The 22,690-nt window shown below is 41.7% G+C and overlaps 3 protein-coding genes across 5 annotated transcripts; 2 read left to right on the top strand and 1 right to left on the bottom strand.

The window, feature by feature from the left end:
* Window positions 1-3,126: 3,126 nt before the first annotated feature.
* Window positions 3,127-6,234, top strand: nhlh2 (nescient helix loop helix 2). Of its 2 annotated transcripts, XM_078798160.1 has the most exons (3): window positions 3,127-3,373; window positions 3,456-3,727; window positions 5,027-6,234. In XM_078798160.1, the coding sequence occupies exon 3, from the start codon at window positions 5,057-5,059 to the stop codon at window positions 5,435-5,437; it is 381 nt and encodes a 126-aa protein (XP_078654286.1). In that variant the 5' UTR covers window positions 3,127-3,373; window positions 3,456-3,727; window positions 5,027-5,056; the 3' UTR covers window positions 5,438-6,234. The 2 variants fall into 2 exon arrangements, with proteins under 2 accessions (XP_078654286.1, XP_057941981.1); XM_058085998.2 differs by lacking the exon at window positions 3,127-3,373 and having other exon boundaries at window positions 3,408-3,727.
* An 8,167-nt stretch (window positions 6,235-14,401) lies between these two features.
* LOC131137672 (vang-like protein 1) lies at window positions 14,402-19,372 on the top strand. Its single transcript, XM_078798146.1, has 8 exons — window positions 14,402-14,559; window positions 15,897-16,023; window positions 16,132-16,557; window positions 16,659-16,834; window positions 16,909-17,069; window positions 17,221-17,371; window positions 18,096-18,345; window positions 18,414-19,372. The coding sequence occupies exons 1-8, from the start codon at window positions 14,492-14,494 to the stop codon at window positions 18,672-18,674; spliced, it is 1,620 nt and encodes a 539-aa protein (XP_078654272.1). The 5' UTR covers window positions 14,402-14,491; the 3' UTR covers window positions 18,675-19,372.
* Window positions 19,373-20,374: 1,002 nt separating this feature from the next.
* LOC131137695 (uncharacterized) lies at window positions 20,375-22,681 on the bottom strand. 2 transcript variants are annotated; one of them, XM_058085934.2, is made up of 2 exons: window positions 22,538-22,681; window positions 20,375-21,909 (listed from the first exon to the last, which is right to left on the bottom strand). In XM_058085934.2, the coding sequence occupies exons 1-2, from the start codon at window positions 22,653-22,655 to the stop codon at window positions 20,792-20,794; spliced, it is 1,236 nt and encodes a 411-aa protein (XP_057941917.2). In that variant the 5' UTR covers window positions 22,656-22,681; the 3' UTR covers window positions 20,375-20,791. The 2 variants fall into 2 exon arrangements, with proteins under 2 accessions (XP_057941917.2, XP_078654280.1); XM_078798154.1 differs by having other exon boundaries at window positions 22,482-22,544.
* Between the last annotated feature and the right edge of the window lie 9 nt (window positions 22,682-22,690).

The raw sequence follows: 22,690 nt of genomic DNA on the forward strand, positions 1-22,690 counted from the left end.
AATTCATTGAAAAAATATCGTAAGAGTCCAATTGTAGTGTTTGACAGTCTCTTAAATTGATTTAAAATGAGATTTCACGGCGTGAAATCAGCATTTGGAAATGAGCTAGCTTGCCTGCTGAGATGCTGCCATTTTGGGGACACATCATATTTTCTATGGGGTAAGGTTATAAGAGCTTGCTAGTTTCTGTAGCTTGTTTTCTATTAATTTATGAAATAAATATACAACTATAATGTTGGTGATCCTATTAAAGCATTCCAACTGACCTCAATATGTGTTTGGAAAAGAGATAGTTTACTTTCTGATACACTGCTATGTTGGACAAAGACTAAAAGCTAGCTAGTTCCTGTAGCTTGTTTCTTATAAATTCATTGAAGTATAGTGACAAGTGTTGAATTCAAATGTCTGACACCCTGTTAAAAACTTTACAATTGATAAATGGATCTCAAATGAGCCTTAATGATATAAAAGTAAACTTTTGGAAATGAGCTAGCTTAGCTTTACTCATAACAAGCCATGGCCTGTCCCCAAAATGGCAGCTTGTCTGCCAAAGTAGCTCATTTCCAAAAGATGATTTTTCTATCATGATAGCTCATTTTAAATCCATTTAACAACTGTAATTCTTACTAATGCTAATACTTACTTACTATATTTATCGAATTATTTCATAGAAAACAAGCGACAGAAGCTTAGCTACTTAGCTACTAGCTAAGAAGTCATGATGATGTGTGTCCCCAAAATGGCGGTTGTCAAGTAAGCTAACTCAAATCCAAAAGATTATTTTTTTGCCACAAAAGCTAATTTCAGATCCATTTAACAATTTCTACGCTTTAATCTGGTGTAAAATTTTACAATTCAACTCTTCTTACTATATTTCTTGAATGATTTCATCGAAAACTAACTACAGAAGCTAGTTAGCTTTTAGCCTTAAGTCATAAGAAGCTATTGTGTGTCACAAAGGCAGTGTGACAGGTAAGCTAGCTCATTTCCAAAAGATTTTTTTTTCACAAAAGCTCATTTCAAATCCATTTGACAATTTCAACGCTTTAATAGGGTGTAAAATTTTACAATTCAACTCTTCTTACTATATTTCTTGAATGATTTCATCGAAAACTAACTACGGAAGCTAGCTAGCTTTTAGCCTTAAGTCATAAGAAGCTATTGTGTGTCACAATGGCGGTGTGACAGGTAAGCTAGCTCATTTCCAAAAGATTTTTTTGCCACAAAAGCTCATTTTAGATCCATATAACAACTGTAATGCTTTAAGGGGGTGTCAAATGTTACAATTCCACCAGCTGTTGGGTGTATTTTATGAAATCAAAGTGTAAAAGATGTGTTTAGAAAGTCAGATTGCTGACTCATTGTTCTCACATTCCTCAGTGATGTCATCATCATCATCATCATCCTCTCTACTTGGCAAGTGCGTGTGTGTTTGTGTTGATGGTAGGGAAAGAGAAAGGGAGCACCTTTGTGTGTCCATATGACAGTCTCTATGGTGGGGGGGGGCACAGATGGTGCAGGCGATGGCCATGTTTTCACATGGGACCCCCCCAGCTTTCTGCATCCCACACCTCCTGTTCTCACACACACACATGTCATTACGATGCCATATATTTACATTTCTGTCTAAAATGATTTCTTTGATATACGATAATGAATTTTTATAATTGTATTGAATGTATGATTTCAATCTTGACATGTTTTTTTTGAGGACATGTTATTTCTTCTCCCGTCGTGTCTTTGTGTGATGCTTCTCCCCCGTGATGTCATCTTTCTTGTCTCCTACCGCCCCCGTGGCTCTCCATCCAGGTGAGAGGAGGCTGACGAGGTGACAGAGTGACTAATCTCCCTCGTTTCGCCTTGGGAATCACGTGTCGCCTCAGCATGCTAGCCGTTAGCATTTTAGCCACTCGCATTTGAAACGGGACAGACACGCCGACAAGGCATGATGGAAAAATGACTGTCGGACCACCTTAGCTGTCGCTTACTTTGTGCTATCTCGCTAGCCGCTAGAATGCTAACTAGCATGTTAGCATTGTTTAGTTTTTTTGCTACATGGAATGAAGTCAGTGGAGCTCTCCCTCACTACTTTTTGTACTTAGTGCTATAGCTCTAGCCGCTTGCATGTAAACTGTTAGCATGTTGGCCATTTTACTAATGTAAACAGTAGAGTTAAGTGCTTTCATGCTAACTGTTAGCATTTTTCTTTACTCATATTATATAGCATATAGCTACATCTCATGATGTAATACAACTATGGAACCGCATTAGCACCTTTTGCTAATTAGTACTATCTCGCTAGGTGCTGTCATGACATTTTACTAATGTAAACAGTAGAGTTAAGTGCTTTCATGCTAACTGTTAGCATGTTAGCATTTTTGTTTACTCATGTTATATAGCACATAGCTACATGGCATGATGTAACACAACTATGGAACCGCATTAGCACCCTTTGGTAATTAGTGCTATCTCGCTAGGTGCTGTCATGCTAACTGTTAGCATGTTGGCATTTTTATTACTTTATGCATGTTACATAGCATATAGCTACATGGCATGATCTAAAATAATGTACCAACTTGTACTTGTAGTACTTAGCTGGATGCTAGCATGCTAGCTGTGAGTTTTTGTCCTGATTTAAAGTAGCAGATGCTTGCCTGTATTGGCGGGATGCGGAGTGAAGTGCATTTCAGACGGTGTAGATTCGGCCACGTTCAGTCACAGCAGCTTTGTCAAGCTTTGGCCAGGGGCTTCACACACTGGGGCGAGGTCTGGGCATCACGACATCACACATGACCAAGCACGCACCATCTCTGCTTCTTCAAGCAATTAGTGTGTGTGTGTGTGTGTGTGTGTGTCCATGGGCTCCAGCTGTCAGGAGGCCTCTGTCTCCCGGTCCTGACGTGTCTCTGATACGCCCTGCTGTGAGGCAGTGTCTCACCAACACACACACAGCCCAGGGCGACCTGTCCGTCCGTCATGTCATACAGACTCACTTGACAGTGCAGCGTGTGTCCGTCACCCTGCAGGCCGCCGCCACCACTGCCGCGTCCTAATTGCAATCACCTGGCTCGGCTGTCTGGCAGCACCTTCTCCTCCTGACAGGAAGAGCAATGAAGGGCACAATGTGTGTCCAACGAATCAACCCTGTGGGTCCGGGGTGTCCCCTCCGCAAAAGTCGGGATATTTCTTCATATATCATGACTATATATTTAGGAATGTTATGAAAGTTTGCCAGATGAACCTTTGAAGACGCGAATAGGTGCTTTTTCATCTTCTATCTTGACTCTCCCAGGGGAGAAGAGGGAGAGAGAGAGAGAGAGAGAGAGAGAGAGAGCCAGCGAGAGAGAGGGAGAGAGAGAGAGAGAGACAATAGGTTTGCTGAAATAAATTCCATCCCCTCCATCCGTGAAGTCATTCTTCATGTGACGCTGCTGTTTGCATCTTATCTCCCCAAGTGAGGTGGAAAGGAAGTGGATTATCTTCCTGTCCTTCATCTCCACCATCTCCATCCTCCGATGGACCGCTAGCAGCCGTCCTCCTCCATTGTCTCCCCATCCAGGATCTCCTCCTCCTCCTCTTCCTCCTCCTCCTCAAACCATCCGCCGTGCCGTTCCTCATCTCCATGCCGTACCACTTGGCCCACAAAGTTGGTGCTGAAGCTGCAACATCCGGCAGGAAAATGACGTCTGCTGGAGCATAAAGACTTTTACTCCAAAATACTGACAAGGTGAGTACCAAAACACTCCGGCAAATACTACTTCATACCTCTAGCACTCCGGCAAATACGACTTCATACCTCTCGCACTCCGGCAAATACTACTTCATACCTATAGCACTCCGGCAAATATTACTTCACACCTCTCGCACTCCGGCAAATAGTACTTCATACCTCTAGCACTGCAGGAAATAGTACTTCATACTTTTAGCACTCCAGCAAATTAGGAAATACTACTTCATACCTCTGGCACTGCTACAAATACTCTTCATACCTCTAGTATTTCGGGAAATACTACTTCATACCTCTAACACTGCTACAAATACTACTACACGCATGTATGACCACAATATACGTATACTACCATGCACGTATGACGACAATAAAAATGTTTTCTGACTGCAATAAATACTATACTTCATGCATGTGCGAGTCCAAATAAATACAACTTTGTGCATGTATTACAATAATAAATACTACTTTGTGAATGTATGACTGGATTAAATACTACTTCATGCATGTATGACTGTAAAAAATACTATTTGATGCATGTATGACATTCATAAATACTACTTGATGCATGTATGACAGTAATAAATTCTACTTAATGCACTTATGACAGTAATAAATACTACTTGATGCACGTATGACAGTAAGAAATACTACCTGACGCATGTATGACAGTAAGAAATACTACTTGATGCACTTATGACAGTAAGAAATTCTATTTGATGCATGTATGATAGTATTAATACTACCTGATGCACGTATGACAGTAATAAATACTACTTGATGCATGTATGACAGCAATAAATACTACTTGATGCATGTATGACAGTAATAAATACTACTTGATGCATGTATGACAGTAATAAATACTACTTGATGCATGTATGACAGTAATAAATACTACTTGATGCATGTATGACAGTAATAAATACTACTTGATTGTTTGTACCAGGTGTGCATTTTGTAATTATTCCACAGAATAATTCATATTTATTCCTGCATGTCATGAAAAAGCTAATGAGTCAAGTCAACATGTGATTAAAAGCTGAAAGCATATATGTATTTTTGAAAAATGTCCAATGTTTAAACATGATTTCATGTGTGAATCCTTTCTAAAATGAAAAAGATACATGTCATACGTAAATATTGTTTATCATGAGGGCCAACAGCTACGTTATCATGTTAGTGCGTTTGTAGAGGTGATCAAAGATAAATGATTTTTTCATTCAATTCAATAGAGTTTAAAAATGCGGAAAAATGAAAAAAGTGGAGCCCTAAATGGTGTTTGTTTCCCTCCTGCAGGAAGCTGAGTCCAAAGAGAGAATTTTCAAGATGATGCTCAGTCCGGACCAGGCCGAGGCGGACCTCTCGTGGACTCAATCCGACCCGGAGACGCTGCTGAGCGGCCTGAAGTCGGCCGGCTGCTCGTCGGAGGATCCGGCCGAGGAGGGCGAGGAGCGGTCCGCCGGAAAGCACCGGGCCGAGCAGCCGCTCAGCCGCGAGGAGAAGCGGCGGCGGCGGCGGGCCACGGCAAAGTACCGCTCGGCCCACGCCACCCGGGAGCGGATCCGGGTGGAGGCGTTCAACGTGGCCTTCGCGGAGCTCCGCAAACTGCTGCCCACTTTGCCCCCCGACAAGAAACTGTCCAAGATCGAGATCCTCAGACTGGCAATCTGTTACATCTCCTACCTGAACCACGTGCTGGACGTCTAGACCGCCCTCCACGTGAGGCCTTCACGTGCTCATCAGCAGTATTTCTACACCGTGCTCCGCGTGCGGCCCGGGGCCACGTGCAGCCCGCCGTCGCTTTCCCGTCGGCCCTCCGAACAAACACAATAAAAGTCCCCCTAAAGTCTTCACGACGCTTGTTATGACATGATTTATCCCAACTTCCCTGCTTTTGACGTGCTGTTCTGACATACCCTGCACCTTTTCTCGTTTGTTCTGTTGATTTGTCGGCGTGGAGGGCCGGGCTGTGTTGGCAAAGGGGACCATCTAGCGCTGCTTTAGACTTCTAGCTTAGACGAAAAACGCATACAGTAAGTGCCACTTATGACGTATGAAAATGTCACCTTATTGTTCTTGGTCGTGTTTCCTCCTGTCTTGCTATTTATGAAGAGTTCTTATTTATGTATTTATGTTTCTATCTCTTTCCGATGGCACTTTCTGTTCTCTGTCTTGACGTGCGTATTTATGATCATTATGCTTTCCGCTCCGTCGTCCCTCAGTAGCAACGATAAGCACTTGAAGATGTGGTACACGCCATTTCATTTGGGACGCGACGTTTTTGCTGATTATATCATATCATCATCATCATCATCATATTTGGGTGTGGTTGTGATGATGTGTTTTTGTCTGGTTTTTCTAGTAATATCCAAAGATCTGTTTGTCTCTTCAGGGTCGTGCACATCCTTTTCTAGTCCAGATATTCTTGCTTTCTAAAGGACACACTTTTCATATTTTCAATTAAAAATGGACATATCGGGAAAGGTTTTCTCTTGTCGATCATTTTTTAAATTCATACTTACTGATTTACTGATGATTATTATTGATTTTAGGCAAAAACCTGTTTACCGCCTTCTACATACGCTTTTTTAAACATAATTAGAGCTTCTAGACATGAAATAACATCCCTATAGTCGCCTTTAAACTCCTATTCCCAATATAGTAGACATCTTAAGAGGAAAATATGACATATTAGGCATAATAAACCTGTATACCACCTTCTAAATATACTTTTTAACATCATTAGAGCCCTCTAGACATGACATAACACCCCTATAGTCACCTTTACACTCCTATTACCCAATATAGTAGACATCATAAGAGGAAATAAAACACATTAGGCATAATAAAGCTGTTTACCAACTTCTAAAAACAATTTTTAACATCATTAGAGCCCTCTAGACATGACATAACAACCCTATAGTCACCTTTACACTCCTATTGCCCAATATAGTAGACATCATTAGAGGAAATAAAACACATTAGGCATAATAAAGCTGTTTACCAACTTCTAAATACAATTTTGAACATCATTAGAGCCCTCTAGACGTGACATAACACCCCTATAGTCACCTGTACACGCCTATGACCCAATATAGTAGACATCATACCAGAAAACAAAACATATTAGGCATAATAAACCTGTTTAGCACCTTCTAAATACACTTTTTAACATCATTAGAGCCCTCTAGACATGACATAACACCCCTATAGTTTTATTTATTGATATTTTTATTGATCGTATTTTATGAGCTTGATGTGATATTGTAATAGTGCAGCAAATGAAATATACTTTAAATATATGTAACATATACTGCATTGGCCCGTAATAATGCACATAAATATTATATTAAAAATCTAAAAATGTATTGTAAAAATAATAAGATACAGTAATTATGAATATCAATATACTGCATGATCATGTGCCAAACTGAAATATAGCCGATATTACGAATACTAATCTAAAGAATGAATATGTGTTTTAACTGACTGCATTGCATAATGATGATATAATACTGTGTTATAATGTGTATAATACAGTATATGATATCTAGAGTATATGATACAGTACGTGTATGATATTCCAGTGTGTACTTCAGGGACGTCCTGTGTAAAAGTCAGGGTGACGTCACGCTGGTGCGTGTGGACGCGTGGCGAGCGACGCGTGCACGCGTGCGTCTTCACACAGAGCGAGAGAGAGAGAGAGAGAGAGAGAGAGAGAGAGAGAGAGGTGAGGAGCTTAAGGCCGTGTCGGGCGGGTCCATTTGTGCCGCTGCTGGCTGAAAGGCTCCGGCCCTCCCCAGAGAGGGGGCAGGTGTTACTCCAGACGAGCCAAGACAACCAAATTACTGGCCGTCTGGCACCTCCCGTGGGAAAGCCGGCGAGCGCAGGGACGGACGGGAGACGTGCAAATACGTCAGCGGGCCCCGCTGTCTTTTTGCCCAAACACTGACACCAAAAAACCCCAATCTTGACGACTACCAACCTTGACCACACCCAGGCCCCGCCTTTTTGCTACAGCTGTGATTCTACCATTTATTCTGTTATTATGCCTCCTATGTTGGGTAACAGGAGTGAAAAGGTGACTATAGGGGTGTTATGTCATGTCTAGAGGGCTCTAATGATGCTAAAAAGTGTATTTAGAAGGTGGTAAACAGGTTTATTATGCCTAATATGTCTTATTTCTTTTAAGATGTCTACTATATTGGGTAATAGGAGTGTAAAGGTGACTATAGGGGTGTTATGGCATGTCTAGAGGGCTCTAATGATGTTAAAAGTGTATTTAGAAGGTGGTAAAAAAGTTTATTATGCTTATTATGTCTTATTTTCTCTTATAATGTCTACTATATTGGGTAATAGGAGTGTAAAGGTGACTATAGGGGTGTTATATCATGTCTAGAGGGCTCTAATGATGTTAAAATGTGTATTTAGTAGGTGGGAAACATGTTTATTATGCCTAATATGTCTTATTTTCTCTTATGATGTCTACTATATTGGGTAATGGGACTGTAAAGGTAATTATAGGGGTGTTATATCATGTCTAGAGGGCTCTAATGATGTTAAAATGTGTATTTAGTAGGTGGGAAACATGTTTATTATGCCTAATATGTCTTATTTTCTCTTACGATGTCTATTATATTGGGCAATAAGAGTGTAAATGTGACTATAGGGATGTTATGTCATGTCTAGAGGGCTCTAATGATGTTAAAAGTGTATTTAGAAGGTAATAAACAGGTTTATTATGCCTATTATGTCTTATTTTCTCTTAAGATGTCTACTATATTGGGTAATAGGAGTGCAAAGGTGACTATAGGGGTGTTATGCCATGTCTAGAGAGCTCTAATGATGTTAAAAGTGTATTTAGAAGGTGGTAAACAGCTGTATTATGCCTTATAGGTCTTATCTTCTCTTAGGGTGTTTACTATTTTGGGTAATAGGAATGTAAAGGTGACTATAGGGGTGTTATGTCATGTCTAGAGGGCTCTAATGATGTTAAAAAGTGTATTTAGAAGGTGGTAAACAGCTTTATTATGCCTAATATGTCTTATTTTCTCTTATGATGTCTATTATATTGGGTAATAGGAGTGGAAATGTGACTGTAGGGGTGTTATGTCATATCTAGAGGGCTCTAATGATGTTAAAAAGTGTATTTAGAAGGTGGTAAACAGGTTTATTATGCCTATTATGTCTTATTATTGCTGATGATGTCTACTATATTGCGTAATGGAGGTGACTATAGGGGTGTTATATCATGTCTAGATGATTCTAATGACGTTAAAGTGTATTCAGAAGGTGATATAGAGGTTATAGAGATATGTGGTATTTTCTCTGATGGTGTGTACTTTAAGGGGTAACAGGAGAATAAAGGTGAGCATGGGGTGTATTAAGTATGCACCGGTGAATGTAGTTAAGTGTACTAAGTGCACTAATGGAGTGTAATGTGCAAAGGAGATGTGCCGGAGAAGCAAGCAACCATATGTTGCCAATCTGAGAGAGCTGTCATCTTTGTACGTTACGTGATGTGCATGTGACACGTGTGTGTGTGTGTGTGTGTAGTGTGTGTGGCAGCTGATGTCCAGCGAGCTCGCTGCTCGCTGGCGAGCCAGCCAGGTAGAGCGCTACAAAGAAGTTGTCCATGTGTTGAAATGCAGCCCTGGGGATGAGAGGTATTATGGGGGCCTACTTCACCAGCAGGGTCCCGGGGCCCGGGCTGGCTCGTGTCCTTTGTCTCCAAACAGATGGGAATGGGCGAAGAGAAGAAATGGAGAATCAGAGTGTGTGTGTGTGGGGAGGGGTTGAGAAAGGGCCAGTCTGTTCTCATTAGAGGCGGTATTGAAGACCCCCCCTCACCCCCCCCCCAACACACACACAATGCGTCACGCTTCCCTCCTCATTCAGACGCACGCTCGCACCATCTGTACACGGCCTATCATGAGGTGTGTGTGCATACATTACACACACAATCTGGACACGCACAATCAGCACTTTTACAATACGCAATCTGGACACACACGCATTCTACATGTTTACGTTTTGTTGTTTTTTTTAACTTTATTCTTGTCATTTTTTAATCATTTGATAATGACTTTATTCCCATAATATGATGGCTTTATTCCCATAATATGACGATTTTATTGCCATAATATGATGACTTTATTCCCATAATATTGTGACTTTATTCCCATCATATGATGACTTTATTCCCATAACATGAGAACTTTATTCCCATAATATGATGACTTTATTCCCATAATATGATGACTTTATTCCCATAATATGATGACTTTATTCCCATAATATGACGACTTTATCGCCATAATATGATGACTTTATTCCCATAATATTGTGACTTTATTCCCATCATATGATGACTTTATTCCCATAACATGAGAACTTTATTCCCATAATATGATGACTTTATTCCCATCATATGATGACTTTATTCCCATAACATGAGAGCTTTATTCCCATAATATGATGACTTTATTCCCAAATAATGACTTTATTTGCATTGTATGATGACTTTATTCCCATTATATGATGACTTTAAGGCTGCACGGCGTGAGTGGTTAGCGTGCAGGCCACACAGCTAGGAGACCTGAGTTCAATTCCACCTTTGGCCATGCATGTTCTCCCCCGTTTTCTCCGGTTTCCTCCCACATTACAAAAACATGCTAGGTTAATCGGCAACTCCAAATTGCCCATAGGTATGAATGTGAGTGTGAATGGTTGTTTGTCTATATGTGCCCTGTGATTGGCTGGCCACCAGTCCAGGGAGTAACCTGCCTCTCACCTGAAGACAGCTGGGATAGGCTCCAGCACCCCTGCGACCCTCGAGAGGATAAGAGGTAGAAAATGAATGTCTACTATATTGGGTAATAGGAGTGTAAAGGTGAATATAGGGGTGTTATGTCATGTCTAGAGGGCTCTAATGATGTTAAAAAGTGTATTTAGAAGGTGGTAAACAGCTTTATTATGCCTAATATGTCTTATTTTCTCTTATGATGTCTCCTATATTGGGTAATAAGAGTGTAAAATTGAATATAGGGGTGTTATGTCATGTCTAGAGGGCTCTAATAATGTTATAAGTGTATTTAGAATTTGGCAAACAGGTTTATTATGCCTATTATGTCTTATTTTCTTTTATGATGTCTACCATATTGGGTCATAGGAGTGTAAAGGTGACTATAGGGGTGTTATGTCATGTCTAGAGGGCTCTAATGATGTTAAAAAGTGTATTTAGAAGGTGGTAAACAGCTCTATTATGCCTAATATGTCTTATTTTCTCTTATGATGTCTACTATATTGGGTAATAAGAGTGTAAAGTTGAATATAGGGGTGTTATGTCATGTCTAGAGGGCTCTAATGATGTTAAAAAGTGTATTTAGAAGGTGGTAAACATGTTTATTGTGCCTATTATGTCTTATTTTCTCTTACGGTGTCTACTATGTTGGGTAATAGGAGTGTAAGGTGACTATAGGGGTGTTATATCATGTCTAGAGGGCTCCAATGATGTTCTAAAGTGTATTTTGAAGGTGGTAAACATGTTTATTATGAAACGATTCCACATGTAAGTCAAGAATCCTCATTGCAGGTTTCCTCGTCTTCATATTGACACACTTTCACTTTTGCTCCCAATTTAGCAAAAAGCCTTATGAGGTCATAAAGTGTCTCTTTGGGGAGGAAGACATCCATCTTCACCGCAACTAATTCCATTGTGTGTTGGGGGGGCAGGGGGACTTCCCAATTGGCGCCATCTGTGTGGGCTTCCCGCTTTGAAAAGTCACGTGACAGCACGTGCTTCCCATCAAACATGAGGACACTCCATGTCAACACGCCACCACGTCTTCTTCCTTGTGTATAATAAATACTACAATACTTCATATACATACTATCATTTAATTTGAATAAAGTCATCATATTACGGGAATAATAGGTTATATTATGGGAATAAAGTGGTGATATTATGGGAATAAAGTGGTGATATGGGAACAAAGTGGTGTTATTAGGGGAATAAACTGATATTATGGGAATAAAGTGGTGATATTAGGATAATAAAGTGGTGAAATTATGGGAATAAAGTGGTGATATTATGGGAATAAAGTGGTGATATGAAGAGAAGAATATTTACAAAGATGAATGTGATGTTCAAAGAAATGTAGTAGCAAAAAAGCATCAGCAGGTGGCAGAATTTCTGACGTGATTGAATGACGTGAATATGAATATGAATAAAAATGTAGCTATGAATAAGAATATGAATATGAATTTAAAGGTTAGCATAAATGTTAGCCTGTTTGTGGTAAAAATGATGAAAAACAAGAATGTTTATTCTTTGGACTCCCTGAGGAGATAGCGCTAGGTCGTGCACCAGCACTGACCTGCATTGTGTGTGTGTGTGTGTGTGTGTGTGTGTGTGTGTGCGTGTGTGTTGAAGTACAACTATTGATTTGTCGGCATGCATCCTCCACGTTACTGCCGGAGGCATCTGTTGGCTTTTTCCATGGTTGCTGTTTTTTTTTGTTCATTTTGCAAGTCTTATTACACTATGCTACTATAACGATATTATCTTTTTTTGTATATAAAAGTATATCTCTCATCTCTCAATATTTTTACTTTATTTCAGTCGGGAAAATATGATAATAAAGCATTCTGAGCAAATGTATTTTCACAAGAAAAATGGTTGTAGTTTTTTGAGAATTAACTGGTAATATTATGAGGGAAATAACTAATTGTAGTAGCATAGAGTAGAAATATTGAGGAAAAACATCAGGTTGAAAATAGATGACTTAACGCCGCCCCCTTGCGGGCGCGTGAGGCACTGCAGCCTAGCATGCTAGCGAGCAGTGTGAACATTCCAAACTGTCCGCGACTCCTGCTTGTTAGCAAGGCTGCTGCCACTCCACTCCACTCCACTCCACTCCACCAACTCTTGGAATAATCATCGTAACACAACTCCTTTCATCATTCGAACAACACAACTCGTCCGTCTTCGGCTACCTCGACGTGGCGGCCGAGCAGCAGGAATAATGGCAGCAGGTGAGTTTTACTCCACTTCATTCAGTGGAGGCTGTGCTCCGTTGCTGCTTCGCTCAAATACTGCGTGTGGTCTCGTGTGTATATTACATGTATGTCCCACATAAATGACATGACACGGTCATAACAACATGAAAGTTACGGTAGTGTATTACAGTCACGCCCTGTTGTCGTCTACCTGTACACAGACGCACTATTTTTTAACCGAAGCCCAGGAAGTCATTCGGCGGTATCCGTGTTGTGTTTTGTTTTTTTTGACGCGTGTCACGTGACGGCCATGTTGTTCAGCGTATGGACACTTGGAGAAAGCGTCTTTGTTGTAGTGGGTAGTGAGTTGGTTTGGCGATGCGGAAGCGGAGGGCTACACGGCGGTCAGCTCCACACAGCGGAAGGATACTGAAGGATATCCCTGCGCGCAGATGAATCGTTTGTTCTTCGTGACACTAGTTGACTGTTTGAAAATTTTTTATGTACTTGGATGACATTTTCAGGAAGATTCATTATGTCTGACACAATTCTCAACCAATTCAGACCGTTTCAAAGTCAAAATTTTTGACTCATTTGGGACATTTAGCTATTTTCAAGGACTTAAATACATAAGCGCTTAGCACTATTATGGGAGGTGTTAGTATTGCTAGCATGCTAACATTAGAATAGTAACATTTTTACCCATTTGCATAGCTACACACTAGCATTTTTAGCTATTTTCATATATACATAGACACTATGATGCTAGGTGTTAGCATTTTAGCATTGCTAGCATGCTCATGTAGTATAGTAACACTTGCAATCCATTATCATATCATAACTTTAGTCTTGCCGCAAGAGCCATGTTCCAGGGCTTTGAAGCTAACTTTACCAATCAAAATATTATTTTTTTTCTCAATTTCTGCTCAATATTTGTTCCAGTTTGTGGCTTCAATCAAACTATGGTGTGGGTCAAGGGTCAAACAGGCGTCAAAAAAATTGCCGCCACATGAAACGTCTGTTAATGGGTCATTTGCTAGCATGCTAACATTAGCATAGTAGCATTTTTATCAAAAGTTTATCAAAGTTAGATATACAGTACATAAACACTATCATGTTAGATTGCTAACCTTAGCATGTTGACATTGCTAGCATGCTGATATTAGCATAGTAAGATTTTTTATAGCTAGACTAGCATCTAAACATGTGATTATGCTATGTGCTAATATGCTCAGATTAGCATGTTAGCATTGCTAGCATAGCATTTTTAAAATAAATGTTCATCCCTAGACGCATACATAAACATGCTCACATGATTTCACATGCTCATAGTCTATGCTGGAGAGGATGGTGTGTGAGGAAGGGTTTTGTACTGCAGGTGGAGGAGATATTCCGCCCCTCCGCCATTCCAACAAAGCTTACAGGTTTGCCAAGAGCAGGAATGCGGGGCTGCTCGCTTGTGAGCTGTCTTGCATCAACCCACCCACATTCTCAAGATACCTTTGACAAGGAAAGAATACAACAACAGCAACCACATCCATCATCATTCATTATGGTCGCACAATAACAACATTGGAATCAATATAGAAATATTTCTATAAATGATATTCAAAGTGTCAGAAATATTTTATGTTGTATATATTTTTTTACTAATATAAAAGGTTATTTTCAGAATAATGAAAAACTAATCAATGTCATGATTAAAAGTTTGGACTATTGTATGGTTTCTATAGTTTGCTGATTCCCTTGGACGGCGCCTCCATGGACACGCAGTCCACCTACTCGGGATATTCCTGCCATTCGGAGCGCTCGCGGGACCATCGGCACGGGTGAGACCTCTGACCTCCCCACAGTCTTCCTCAGGAGACATGGCATGTGTGTGTGTGTGCATTTCACACAGCAACATTAGTCAGGAGGTGTTCTACTTGGCACCCCTGCTTGACCTTTCACACATGGCCCCAAACTGTATGTATCAGGAGTTAGTGTGTAACATTCTGGCCATGTCCACACTCAAAGGGAAGCGGAAAGCACACCCTGCAATCAAAACACAGCAATCGCTACACTGTCGCCCACTGCCTCTTTCCTCTCATTCTTCCCCCACCAGGACGTCCTGGAACTATTCTCATGCAACTATACACCTTCATCATATTACACCCTCTCTCTCTTACTGAGCCAGCACAGATGCCTGTTTACCACCTTCTACATACACTTTTTAACATCATTAGAGCCCTCGAGACATGACATAACACCCCTATAGCCACCATTACACTCCTATTGCCCAATATAGTAGACATTATAAGAGAAAATAAGACATATTAGGCATAATGAACCTGTTTACCACCTACTAAATACACTTTTTAACATCATTAGAGCCCTCGAGACATGACGTAACACCCCTATATTCACCTTTACACTCTTATTACCCAATATAGTAGACACCATAAGAGAAAATAAGACATATTAGGCATATTGAACCTGTTTACCACCTATTAAATTTTGATTGATTTTGAAATTGATTTTAGGCAAAAACCTGTTTACCGCCTTCTCCATACACTTTTTTAAACATAATTAGAGCTTCTAGACATGAAATAACATCCCTATAGTCGCCTTTAAACTCCTATTACCCAATATAGTAGACATCTTAAGAGATAATATGACATATTAGGCATAATAAACCTGTTTACCACCTTCTAAATACAATTTTTAACATCATTAGAGCCCTCTAGACATGACATAACACCCCTATAGTCACCTTTACACTCCTATTGCCCAATATAGTAGACATCATAAGAGGAAATAAAACACTTTAGGCATAATAAAGATGTTTACCACCTTCTAAATACACTTTTTAACATCATTAGAGCCGTCTAGACATGACATAACACCCCTATATTCACATTTACACTCTTATTACCCAATATAGTAGACATCATAAGAGAAAATAAGACATATTAGGCATAATAAAACTGTTTACCACCTACTAAATACACTTTTTAACATTAGAGCCCTCTAGACATGACATAACACCCCTATAGTCACCTTTACACTTATTCACACTTCATTTGGATAAAATTGTAACATTTTCCACAACCTAATTATCCACAAATGACCAAAATGGTGGTTTTGACGTCGACATTGACTTTGTGGTTGTTATGTTTCTCCTCAGAGAGAGAAGTCGGGACCGCCACAAGTCACGCAGCAAAGATGGCCAGTTGGATAAATCAGTAACAATCCAGCCGGCGCCCGGGGATCCGTTGTTGGGTGATGCTGGCGCTCGAGGAGAGCACGTTCAGGTGGCGAACATTACACAATCACTGCTCATCAGCTTCCTTCCATCAGCACACAAGCTCCGCCCCCTATGATTATGAGCAAAGTGACCTTGCGCCAACGTGTGCCGGCAGGATGACACGTGGGGCGAGACCACCACAGCCGTCACGTCGGAGCGCAGCCTGTCCCGGGAGGACGTGGCGCGCATCGCCAAGGATCTGGAGGACAGCGTGGGGCTGGACTGTCGCCGCTGCTCAACGCTGGCCCTCGCCGCCGTCCTGGGGGTCCTGGTGTTCCTCACGCCACCCGCCTTCCTGGCGCTGCCTCACCTGCTGTGGCCTGAGAGGCTGCGGAGCTGCGGCACGGCCTGCGAGGGCCTCTTCATCTCCGTGGCCTTCAAGATGCTCATCCTGATGATCGCCGTCTGGGCCCTCTTCTTCCGACCGCCGCGTGCCGGCCTCCCGCGCCTCTTCGTGCTGCGTGCCCTCCTCGCCGTCCTCGTGCTGCTGTTGGTGCTCTGCTACTGGTTGTTCTACGCCGTAAGGATCCTCCACTCGCAGGTCAGACCATCACAATGCTAGCTGGATATGCACGTACATACATATGTACATACATACGTACGTACATACGTATGTAAGTAAAAGATGCGCTAAACACGCAGGATGAGGACTACCGGGGTATTGTCCAGTTCGCCGTTTCGCTGGTGGACGCTCTGCTCTTCATCCACTACCTGGCTGTGGTGCTGCTGGAGCTCCGCCAGCTGCGGCCATGTTTCTCCGTGTGCGTCACGCGCTCCACCGACGGCCACACCCGACACTACGACCTGGGCCGGCTCAGGTGAGAGACGGCGGCGGAAAGTACGCCGTGGCGCTTTTAAGTCTTCTGCTGACCGCTGCTCCTCACGTACGCAGCATCCAGCGAGCGGCCTCGGCCGTCCTGGAGCGCTACTATTCCCATTTCCCCGTCCACAACCCGACTCGGATCGCCGCTTCCAAGTCCCGCACCGCCAAACACCTGGCCGGTCTTAAGGTGTACGACGTGGATGGAGACTTCCCAGCCGCCTCCGCTGAAGGTGCGCCCCTTTCTCGTGTCCCCGACCTCTACCTCAAAGATGCTACATATGCTAAACGTAGACGCTAAAATACGTGCTAAGGTGAATGGATGAATGAGTGGGTTGATTCCATGAGCAAAGCAGACGTGTTTTTCACGTGTGTCCCATCCAGGCCCACCAGGGAATAACGCCAGAGCAGGACTGGGACACTCCCAGTCCAGGGCCATGATCGCTGCCGCCGCCCGCCACCGTGACGCCGGTCACAACGAGCTCTACTATGAGGAGGCGGAGCATGAGAGGCGTGTACGCAAACGTAGAGCCAGGTGAGGGGGGAGGCGCCTCATATATATATATATATATATATATATATATATATATATATATATATATATATATATATATATATATATATATATATATATATATATATATATATATATATATATATATATATATATATATATATATATATATATATATATCATATTTATCATATTTGTTATTTATATATGGCATATTTGTGCCTATTGTTATATATATATTCATTTCATATGTGTTATTGATATATGGCCTATGTGTTACATATAGATATCTATTCCATATGTATTATTGGTATATGCCATATGTGATACATATATATATATTCCATATGTGTTATTGATATATGGTATATGTGTTACATATATGTGTATATATATATATATATATATATTCCATATGTGTTGTTGATATATGCCATATGTGTTACATATATATATATATATATTCCATATGTGTTATTGATATATGCCATATGTGTTACATATATATGTATATATTCCATATGTGTTGTTGATATATGGCATATGTGATACATATATATATTCCATATGTGTTATATATATTCCATATGTGTTATTGATATATGCCATATGTGTTACATATATATGTATATATTCCATATGTGTTATTGATATATGGCATATGTGATACATATGGAAAAACCAGCTGTGACTGTATACGAATGTGAGCGTGTTGCGTTCATGACGCGTACGTGTCGGCGCCCAGGCTGGTGGTGGCCGTAGAAGAGGCCTTCACTCACATCAAGCAGGTGCAGGAAGAGGAAGAGGAGGAGGAGAAGAAGAAGAAAGCTCCGGGAGACACGATGGACCCGCGAGAGGCGGCCCAAGCCATCTTCCCGTCCATGGCACGGGCCCTGCAGAAGTACCTGAGGAGCACCGAGCAGCAGCACTGCCACAGCATGGAGACCATCCAGCAGCACCTGGCCTTCTGCATCCGCAACAACATGTCCCCCCAGGTAGGTCTCACCCACGCCCCCCCCCACCCCCCCGCTCCTGGCGTCACTCCTGTCCTTTCTTGACGCAGGCCTTCCTGGAGAGCTACCTGACGCCGGGCCCCGTCCTGCGGTACGCTCAGGACGGCCGCCCCACGTGCCGCTGGACACTACTCAGCGAGGCGTCGGTCACCGGCGGCCTGAAGGACGGCACCGTCTTCCTGCTCAGGTGCGTGGACTTCAGCCTGGTGGTGAGCGTCAAGGAGATCCCCTACATCCGCATGTCGGAGGAGTACGTCGACCCCAAGTCCCACAAGTTTGTCCTGCGCCTGCAGTCCGAAACCTCGGTATAGCTACATTTTTTTTCTTACTTTTTATGCAGCTGCACACTTTTTACCCCAACTTGTGGGAATCCATGCTGGATTGTTATGCAATTTCAACATCTTTTTTCTTCGCTGGCAACGCTTTTTCCTCACCCATTACGGTCCTTGAACGCACCACGGTGGCAGGGAGATGTGTAGGACTTCTACAGACGTCTGCTGTCATTTTCACCAAAATGATCAATATGGTGGTCAATATTCAAAGAGAAAAAAAAGCTCGCTAACGACCAAGCAGAATTGTACGACAATAACTTTGTGATATTTTGAGGAAAAATGTCATTTGATTAGCATAAATTTGAAATAGAAAAAGAAAAAATTATATTTTTAATGTAACATTATGAGAAACAAAACAACAAATAGAGTTTGAATATTTTGGGAATAAAGTCAAAATATCAGGAGAAGAAAGTTGCAATAGTTGGAACATTTTAATTTTAAAAAATGCAAAAATGGGGGGGGGGTCATTTTACCAGAAGAAAGTTATAAAAATATTTTTACAAGCTAAAAAATTCAAACCAAAAAAACAAAAAATAAGCTTGCGTATGAAAGATTATACCACCTCCTGGTAGGCACGGAACATGAACAGAAACTCTCCTTTTGGGGGTCCCAGAACCCCCAAAATAGTTTATCAGGAGAATAAAGGATGTTTGTTGATGTTTGACTTTCCTTCTATGTTCATGGAAGAAAAAAAAACCAAGACGTAAAGGTGGGATCCGGACCATATTTTGCGGGGCGGGGGGGTATTTGGGTATTTGGTCCATTTCCGGTTTTGCTTCCATATTTGTAGACGATATCATGGGCCAATCGGCAATAAGCTGCGGGCTGTAAACGGCCCCCGGTTCAGTGCCTTGTCGTAACAACGCGTTTGGACCTCAAACCGACGGGGAAACGAAGCCCATCACTCGACGGTGCGCCTGTCGCCCCTCATCTGTCGTCGCCTCGGTGGTCCCGTGCAGGTCCGGGTTGAGGCCGAGGGAGGGAAATGAACATTTGCATGCAAATGGAAAGCTTGTCCTCTCCTATTTCTTTGGTAATGACTCGGATCCGTGCCGACGGATGCGTCTCCCGCTGCTTCATCTCCGCTCTGATTGGATTCCTCTTTGTCTCCTGGTCCCGCCAAACTTCGCTGTCGGTTCGTCTGGAGTCCCCGCCGCCGACGCTGAATGAATATGATCGTCCATGGTGACGCGTGGATTTCTTCAATCCGGTCTTTGAACACAAACCTTTTAGCAGAGAAGGTTACATCGTGTAAAAAGTCTTTTTATTTGTAAAAAGATGATTTTTCAGGAAACAAAACAAAACAAAACACAATCAAGTTGTCATTGTGGAAAATTTGGTTGGGCAAAAAGTTAGAATATTATGAGAATCAAGTCCAAATATTCTAGGAATAAAGTCATTAATAAATTCACAAGAAGTGAGGTCAAACTATTTAAAAAAAATGTAAAATTAACAACAGGGGGAAATGGCGGCCATTTTACAAATAAAAGTAGTGTAAAAAGTCTTTATTTGTAAAAAGATGATTGATTATGACGAGAAACTAAACAAAACACAATCAAGTTGTCATTTTTGGTTGGGCAAATAGTTAGAATATTATGAGAATCAAGTCCAAATATTTTAGGAATAAAGTCATTAATAAATGCACAAGAAGTGAGGTCAAACTATTTTTTTTTTAATTAAAATTAATTAAATAAAACAAATTCAAAGCAACAACAACAACAGGGGGAAATGGCCATTTTACAAGAAAAAGTAGTGTAAAAAGTATTTTTATTTGTAAAAAGGTGATTTTTCAGGGTTGGATTATGATGAGAAACTAAACAAAACACAATCAAGTTGTCATTTTTGGAAAAATTTGGTTGGGCAAAAAGTTAGAATATTATGAGAATCAAGTCCAAATATTCTAGGAATAAAGTCATTAATAAATTCACAAGAAGTGAGGTCAAACTATTTAGAAAATGTTTTAATTAATTAAATTTAAAAAAATGTAAAAAGCAACAACAACAACGGAGAAATGGCGGCCATTTTACAAGAAGATGATTTTTGAACATTTTTGAATGTTGCAATATGATGACTTAGGTTGGGCAATACGATGAGAATCAAGCGAAGTGTTCGTTTCCATTTCTCTCCTCGCTGTGTCGTTGCGTGTGTCTTTTCAAATACTGATTTCGTCTGAACGCTTTGCCGCAGACGGAGCAGTTGAAAGGTTTCTCGCCGGTGTGTTTCCTCATGTGTGTTTTCAAAGTATCGTTTTGCACGAAAGATGCGCCGCACACTGAGCAGGGAAAGGGTTTCTCTCCGCTGTGTATCCTCCTGTGCGCTGTCAAATTGGACTTTTCCGAGAAGGTTTTGTCACAAACTGAGCACACGAAGGGTTTTTCTCCGGTGTGGACCCTCATGTGTTTTTTCAAACTGTGGTTCTGTACAAAGGCCACACGGCACACCGGACAGGAAAATGCTTTCTCCCCTGTGTGTGTCTTCATGTGTCTCACAAGAGTCGTTCGGTCATAAGAGCCTCTATTGCAGATGGAGCAGGAATATGGTTTCTCTCCGGTGTGTATTCTCATGTGCGTGGTTAAATTGGACTTTTGAGAGAAACTTTTACCGCACACCGAACACGTAAAAGGCTTCTCTCCGGTGTGCGTCCTCGAGTGGATTTTCAAATCCTGATTTCGCCGGCAACTCACGCCGCACACGGAACAAGTGAAAGGTTTTTCTCCGGTGTGTATTCTTGCGTGTGTCGTCAAACTGCCTTTCTGAGTGAAAGCTTTACCGCACACTGAGCACACGAAGGGTTTCTCTCCTGTGTGGGTTCTCACGTGCCTTTCCAGGGTGGACTTGTTGACAAAGGTCTCGCCGCACCGGGAGCATTTCCGACATGCGGTGTCATCATCGGTGTCCGGGGAGCGTGACCATGCATCGTTGCCGTTTGACGGCGTCGCCGAGAGGTCGTCTTCATTGCCGCTTTGAGGCTCCTCCTCCTCATCTTCACTCTTCACCTGGACCACAACCACTGGGAGCTCCTCCACTCCTTCGAAACGCTTGTTGCTGTGATCCTCCTCTTCCTCTTTCATGTAGGGGGGCTGTGGCTCCCATTCTTCCTTCTTGATGCGGGGGGGCTGTTGCTCCCACTCCTTCTCCTTACTGTGGGGGAACTGCGGCTCCTCTTTTTCCTCCTCCTCCTCCTGCTGCTGAGGAAGATCTTCTTTACAGACGTCTGCAGGGCAGAAAAGTGAAAGTGAAAGTAGCTTTTGGTAGAAGTCAAGACTCGGACACCTGCCTGGCGGTGTGCCGGAGCGTGTGATGGAAGAAGGATGCTTGACCAATAGTAACTATATACCAATAGTAATTATGTACCAATAGTAACTATGTACCAATAGTAACTATGTACCAATAGTAACTATGTACCAATAGTAACTATGTACCAATAGTAACTATGTACCAATAGTAACTATGTACCAATAGTAATTATGTACCAATAGTAACTATGTACCAATAGTAACTATGTACCAATAGTAACTATGTACCAATAGTAACTATGTACCAATAGTAACTATGTACCAATAGTAACTATGTACCAATAGTAACTATGTACCAATAGTCTCAACCTAATTTAGGTGCTATGCCTTTTTTCCGTACAGTACCTGTAACAACATTATAGGCGAATTAGCCAATGAAGTTATCTACGTACTTCTACAGGGGCAGCCAATAAATAATTTTCTTACTGAGGTGAGGCAGTGCGGACACGCATGCGCGATGACGCCCATAACAACCCGTCTACGAATTTACCTGTTGGATTCATTTTGGTGTCGACTATTCATCGGCTAGCAAACATGTAAACAAACCTTCAACGTGTAGCACAATTCGAGTCTTGCTGACAGCTTCCGGTTGCTCCTCCGTTGTGTGGCATATAAGTTCCTCTTCGTACGACTCCATCGTTAATATTTCACCGGGTGCCGCCATTAGTCGCTGCTTTGCTAACTATTTCAGCACTTTGA

This window comes from Doryrhamphus excisus, linkage group LG17, assembly GCF_037039965.1.
Source record: "Doryrhamphus excisus strain RoL-2023G ecotype Guam linkage group LG17, RoL_Dexc_Guam_v1.1, whole genome shotgun sequence".
Classification (NCBI taxonomy): Eukaryota; Metazoa; Chordata; class Actinopteri; order Syngnathiformes; family Syngnathidae; genus Doryrhamphus; species Doryrhamphus excisus.